The 7,237-nt window shown below is 26.0% G+C and overlaps 1 protein-coding gene across 1 annotated transcript in view; it reads right to left on the bottom strand.

Moving 5' to 3' along the window:
* Window positions 1-5,873, bottom strand: part of LOC107454128 (uncharacterized) — a 10,310-nt gene extending 4,437 nt beyond the window's left edge. Inside the window, exons 1-2 of the mRNA XM_016071199.3 lie at window positions 5,725-5,873; window positions 359-503 (exon numbers count right to left, since the gene is read on the bottom strand). Coding sequence (XP_015926685.1) covers window positions 359-503; window positions 5,725-5,761 — 182 coding nt within the window. The 5' untranslated portion in view covers window positions 5,762-5,873. The remainder of the gene's footprint in view (window positions 1-358; window positions 504-5,724) is intronic.
* Between the last annotated feature and the right edge of the window lie 1,364 nt (window positions 5,874-7,237).

The following is a 7,237-nucleotide window of genomic DNA, read 5'->3' as shown; positions in this document are numbered from 1 at the left end:
TATATATATATATATATAAATAGCATAGCAGATTTCATTTCCTACAGATTTTAAACCTATATTACCCCTATTTCTTTGCATAAGTCTAAGGTACCTCTCGAAATCTGAGATAATGATAGCTATTGAATTGCCAATCAATGATATCTCTATTCAAACTGTATTTTCTTAACAGCTCATAAGAAACACCTTATTATAATACATAGTGTTCTTATGTCTGTAACTCGGCATAATCAGTTGGTTTGGTCACAATGGTTCCTCAGGAAAAATAATTTAGGATACTAAAAATGTACATAGTATTGTAGTAAATCAAGCAAGCAAAAATAATTAAATAAATAAATAAATAAAAGTGATTGCTTACTCGCACATATTGTCAACATCGGTGACAGTGACTGGTATGGATCTTTTGGGTAAGGAAATAAACCAATCTACGCCCAAATCTACACACTTCATTATTTCGCTTGTATGGCAATTTATAGCAGCAGATAGTGCCATGGATGGCAAAGCTATGAAATAAATAATTGACATTTGAAATAATCTCTCAATAATCAAATGAATAATTTACTAATCTTAAAAAGAGTTTTTTAAAAGATTTTAATAACCGACATATATGTATATAATAAATAGTAAGCAAAAATTAAATGAAGAAAATAAATAAAAATATAAAAATTAAAAATAAATAAATAAATAAAAAAACTAAATAATTTTTTTAAAGTATTGAAAACATTTGCGGAGAATTTAGATAAAATTAAATTCATGGAAACAATAATTTAAAAAAAAATTACTTTTTAAGTCTGATTAATACTATTAAAAGTAAATTCGAAGGCTTTCATTTTCAGAACCCTTTTCACGAAAAGGCCTGCCGAAACATGAATCGATTTATTAAATTTTTAATTTTTGTATTAATTCTGACTGGAATCACTGGAAATACTACGCTGTCGACGGAGTAGATGAAATTGGTTACGCTTAGCGAGAAACATGATAACACGCGAGTAGTATTCACTGTCCTCAGTCTTCCAAGGCTTTTTCGGTTGGCGTTTTTGCTGTTATATGGATCATTTGCACTTACAGATAACTTATTTTAGGCCTTTGTATAATTTATGGGATTTTAATTTCTTAACTTTTATTTATGCGTGTTTAATTTTTAGGGGTAAAAACAGTTACTATTGAATTTTATTTTTTCACCTTTCGTATTAATCTAGATAGTTATTATTGTGTATTATTAAGAACTTTCAGAAGCAAGGTAATATCTCCTAAAATCGATATGTAATTATTTGTTATGTTTTAAAAAGTACTAATTTTAAATTAATCATGTATAATTTATTTTCAATTTATTGTAAAGTTCTTTTAAACCCTTTGTACAACCCTTTTAACAGTAAAACCCCTTTAATTTATTGCTATAAAAATAACATTACTAAAAATAAAATAATGCTACAACTACGATTATAATGAGAACCAACTAATGCTGAAAATAAGGAAATACTTGAATATACATAGAATAGATTGACAAGCACTTTGAAATTTAACAATTATTTCGTACAAAAATTTACTTCTATAACTGAATCTTTTTTAAAAAAAGTTTGAATAAAACAGGATTGTCAAGTAAAAAATATAAAATTTTTAGATAGTATTAATTTTTTGGTTGGAATAGAAATTGGTCAAAGGTGAAGCTAGCGAGGAATCTGTTATAAGAATTTCAATTAATAATGTCTATTATTTCCAATATACAAAATGAATCTGTTAACTATAAATACGGATACAGCAAAAGAACTGAGTAGAAATTAGAGTTAAAGTTGAAAATAGGAAAGCGCTAGCGAAACATGTTCTTAGCAAAACCTTGTAATGTTTTTTTTTTTTATAAATTGATTTGGTAATATAAGTGATATTTTTTACAATAGTAATAAATACTTTTAAATTTATTATTTGCCCCAAAAGGGAAACAGCTATTCATTTACTTCAAAAATAGTATGTACATCTAATTCTGTTGTTTTCGTTTAACGATTTGTTCGAAACAAACTTAATAATATAATTAAATACTTTGTTTTTAATTTTAGTTTACACGACACCGTGATCTGTGCTATAGTGTGCATGTGCCATGACAGTGGTTTTAATGAAGCTGATTAAGAACTAGCATGTTTTTGCACCAAAATAAAGTACCTTACAAACATTAGGTAAGTTACAAACATTAGAATGACAATAAATTTTTTTTGCATTAAATCCTTAAATATTCTTTTACGATCAATGTTTTGTTTTCTAGATTTAATTTAATGGGATAGATTATAACAATAATCATTAAAACAGGTTTTGAATGTCAACTCCTAACTTTTCAATGTCATACATGAGAATTACCTCAATTATTGCTTCTTTTGTCGTAATAATACTTCGTTTCTTCGAAAGAAAGCTAATAAATAAAAGATTTAGAATGACGTTAAACTGTGAGACTACGTATAAAGGAAATATTGGTAGAAATTTTGAAAATGATTTCAATTATCTTTCCCACAGTATAAAAAAAAATCAGTTATTTATTAAAAAAAAATATGTCATGTTTGTACTTTTTTTCGTAGTTAACTCATAACTTTTATTTTAATAAATGATTTTTTTGATAGATAACTGATTTTTTTGAATTCTGTGCGGAACATATTAAATAAATTTATTTTCAAAATTCCTACAAGTATTTCTCCTTATTTATGCCTAGCATTTAACGTAATTCAAATTTTTTTATTTATTAACTTGCTTTTTCACAAGCAGTTAATTTTTTAAATATATTAAAATTATATTTAAATATATCAACATATTAAATATGATAAAAAGTACTTAAAATTTGCATAAGATCTTTTTCATTATTCTATTGATAAAAATATAAAGTAAAGTAATTAAATGCGATATTTTTAACTATGAGGCAAACTATTGCTTTACCATTGTTTTCCATATTAGTTAAAATATACATTTTTGTATCTATAATTAAAAATAATTCACTTAAATTTGAATCAATCAAGAGTACACAATGTTTTTTTAAGATCATATTTTTTTAAAGACGAAAATACTTTTGTAAAAAAAGAAAATTATAAGGTAATGGCGGATAGATTGCGTTGTCGGAGTAGTAAAACACAACGGGGAAGGGAGTACAGTAAGATGGTCCGGAGCAATTGGCATCTCTAATCATTAAATAAAATGCTGAACAATTCCTCCTCTCAAATGGAAGTTTTTCTACGCTGTCCACTTAGAAAAAAATTGAAGCATTGTTTCTAAGCTATCAGAGATTACACAATGCTCAGGAGATTCAACAAAAGGACTAATGATGTTTAGCAACTACTTAAAGGTTTCCAGTCTATTTCAGCAAAAATTACTCCAACAGAGCAACTTAACACAATTGAACTAGTACATTTTTTTACAAAAGCATTATAAAAAATTCCTCTAAATGTAACTATTATCGTAAATGATCTAATTATAGTATTGGTAATGAACTATCCACGTGCGAAATGTCTCTTACATAGAGAGGATAGATTGAGCAAAAAGAGATTTCTTGTTTATTACAAATGTTGCTTAAAATTGAGGCTTAACTACAAAATAATAATGAAAAAAACATAAAAACAAATATAGTTAATATTATCGATAATATAGTTATGTAATAACCAAATGATAAAGAACTTTCCTTGATTAAAGTTATTAAAATTTTCATCTTAAGGAGAAGCTCATTGGTTAAATAATGGTTGCTCAAAGTTTATTTGAATTTTTTCTGATTTAAAGTTCAGGGATACTACACGAAGGAAAAATTCCGGTAAATTTACCATATTTGTATGGTATTGGCATTTTAGCAAAAAAAAAATCATAATTCTGGTAATAAAACCACATTAAACGGTATAAGGTACTATGATAAAATTTGACATTTTAGTCGAAAATTTCGATTTTTTTTTATCATAACACACTACTCAATAAGTCTCCGATCTCACACATTAATGCCACCACTGCTAACAGAACCATGTGGCTTTTGGATAGTAGCAACTTTCAAACAATAATCGTCAAAATTCCATGTTTCATAACATTCTGATACATTACAGGTAGATGTAAAATTTCATTTATTTACATGGACTATAGTTTAAAACCTATAAACGCAATTTACTCATAACATTTATTTTACTAAATGTATCAAGCCAGTACAATTTTCAGCCGATTTACTTCAAATTTTGACAAAATGTTCACAATAAATATAGATTTCGCTCCAACCAGAGATGTTTTCATTAGATTGATTGATTTTGAGTAATCTACAAAAATGTAACTTATTTCCTATCATCTTTCGAATTTCCGCCCTTTTGGGAATTTTGTTTTAAAATCTACGTGCAACGAAAACTACATGCATGTAGTTTAAAAAAATTAAAACGGAAGTAAATTTGAATGCATTTTTTAATTCATGAGTACAGGAATGTATGGAAAATTAACAAAAAAAAACAAGTTATAAACATCATGTTATTTCAAAATTTTGTATTTGTACATGATAAAATAATTAAAATACGTACAGTAAGATAAAAAAAATTACTAAGTTGGATGGGAAACTGGTTGTCCCTTTTGTATCTCTTTTTTCTGGCACTCTAATTCAACCAAAAATATATTTTGGAATTTTTTTGTTATGAAAACAGTCTGATATTTTCTATAAATATGGTTAATGAAATTACACTTGTATTAAAAATAAAATAAAAAAAATGTAGTTTGAATTATTATTCAAATAAATTATCAATAATTGATTTTGTTAATTACAGAAATTTCAGTTATGAATAACTTTTTCTCTTAGTTCAAAATAATTGCAAATAAATGCAAGGTAGGTAAATTATTCTTTGGAAGTGAGCCGTGTCTGGAATATTTTGCACTCTTAGAAAAAGGCATCTTTGTTTCACGCTGTATTTCATAACTATAAATTATTTAATGCTAGTAATAAAAAAAGTAATAATAAAAAAATAAATAGTAAATAAAAAAAAATAAATAAAATAATTAAAAATAATAAAAAAGTTTGAAAAAATGCATCAAAGATTCTGCATTAACGAATTTACTTTATCTTCTGCAACGTTGCGAAGTTGTTGCAAAATATAGCAACCAAAATTTTATTGATTGCGAAAACAACAATTGGTGCACTCCACGCACTGATAAGAATGGATTGAAAAAAAGCTTTCAAAAAATTAAAAGCTGTTTCATAAATAAAGTTTTAAATAAATAGTGATATTGCTTTTTTTACCAATAGTGCGGACAGCGATTTTTTGTAACGAGATAAATTATAATTATACATACATCAAATAATTATATTAAGTCGTGTTACATATATATACTTCTTCTAGATATTTTTTTACACAAAGGAACTTTTACAAGATTAACTAATAACTAAATTTTATTTATAATTTAGAAAATATTTATGATTATGGTCAGTCATCCTGAAACAAAAAAGTTTTAAAATGAATTTTTTTCAATAATATTTAAGAAAGTTTTGATTTAGTAACTCATTGACTATTAAAAAAAAAACCCTGTTGTTATTTTAGAGAAAGAAATAGTTAATGATATTTTAATGAATTCTAATTAGGATATAATAGCTTAATAGGGTATACTTCTTATTGGGAAAAATTCTTATTAAGATGTTGTAGCAATGTATTTGGGGTTTGTAAACAAACTTTTAATTAATTATTATAATTTATTTATCCATAATATATACTAAGAATATTTTTGTTAATAAATAAGTTGACCTACCTATAGTTATTCCTACGATCAGTAGTAGCCCCCTCATTTTGGTTAGTAAACTATCCTGAAATCACTGATGGTCAAATAAAGATGCTGGTTTTTATATGGTTGTAGTGACTTAACTTTTTTCTCAAGAAACGGGAAGGAAAATTTTTGGCCATATAGTTTCCTTTTGTAGAATCACTGATGCATTTCAAAGATATGAATTTGCTTGCTACTATTGTCTTGAAATTTCGACATCTGATTATCTTTATATAAATAAGAGCCACTGATTTGCTTTAAAGTAGAAAGAATTAGTTTCTTGCTCATGTAACTATTAAGAAATTCATGAGAAATTCGCGTTTTTAAGATTAATGGGATGGAGCAATCAACAATTTTGGAAAGGTTTTAAAAAACTAAGATTAAAAGAATTAGTGTTATGCGGATTTAGCAGATTTTAAATATAAATGCATTTTTGAAACTCTAAGCTTATTACGATAATTTGCACATGAAAATAAAATTGTACCTCTTTTTTCTTTAGCTAAAATGATTCACCAGTGACACTTTTTCCTTTATATATTTTGTGATCAAGTTCGTTCCCTGAGAAAAAAAATCTGGAAAAATTATCGTACTGTATGGTAATGACATTTTTGGTTAAAAAAAATCATAACCCTGGTCTATAAAGCCTAAATATATCGTATTTGAAATTTTTTTCATTTATATGGTGTTGGTTTATTGAATAATCTGGTTTTCAAAATTATATTTCTTTTTACCACACATAGATATTTAATTAAAAGACATAACTGAAAAAATAAATTTTACCGATAAATGATTTTAAGCCATGCTCAAAGGCATCATGGCAAAAATACCAAATTTTTTCACATTTACCTTCCTTTACCACGTTTTACAAATTTTAAAATTATTTCCAATTCTTCCCATAGAACCATAAATATGAAGAATTTTACCATATTCTGGTAGTTTTGCCTATGTTTTTTTCTTAGTGCTAAGCAAATTTTGAATTTTAACATTGAGAATGAGTTAACAATACTCTTTGCCATTTTTTCGATTGCAAGTTCCACATTCATTTAATAGTTTATAAAAATCTAGTCAACTAGTTTAAAAAAAATCGTAGAGTATAAGATCCCGAGATCTCAAAAACACTGGTTATGAATAACTTATTTCGGGCACAGTGCAAGAACTTAAAGAAAAAATTTGTGTAACATTCTGAACCAATAACAGTATAAAACTAAGAAATGGGGAGTGAACTGAATGCAAATTCTATGTCAGTCGTAAAACAAGAGGATAGCACAGTAACTGAAAAAAGTACCATATATATATATATATATCAGAGTTGGCCGTTGATTACAGTAATCGATTACAACTGTAATTGATTACAGATAATTACAGCTATGTAATCAATTACTTGTAATCACGATTACAAGTAATCAATTACTTGTAATCGTGATTACAACTTTCAAAAAATTTTGATTACAGCTGTAATCATGATTACAATTTTGATTACAGTAATCAATTACTTGTAATC

The sequence above is a fragment of the Parasteatoda tepidariorum genome, chromosome 2 (assembly GCF_043381705.1).
Source record: "Parasteatoda tepidariorum isolate YZ-2023 chromosome 2, CAS_Ptep_4.0, whole genome shotgun sequence".
NCBI classification, from domain to species: Eukaryota; Metazoa; Arthropoda; class Arachnida; order Araneae; family Theridiidae; genus Parasteatoda; species Parasteatoda tepidariorum.
The sequence above is the reverse complement of the archived record's forward strand: the minus strand, read 5'-3'. Positions and strand labels throughout refer to the sequence as shown.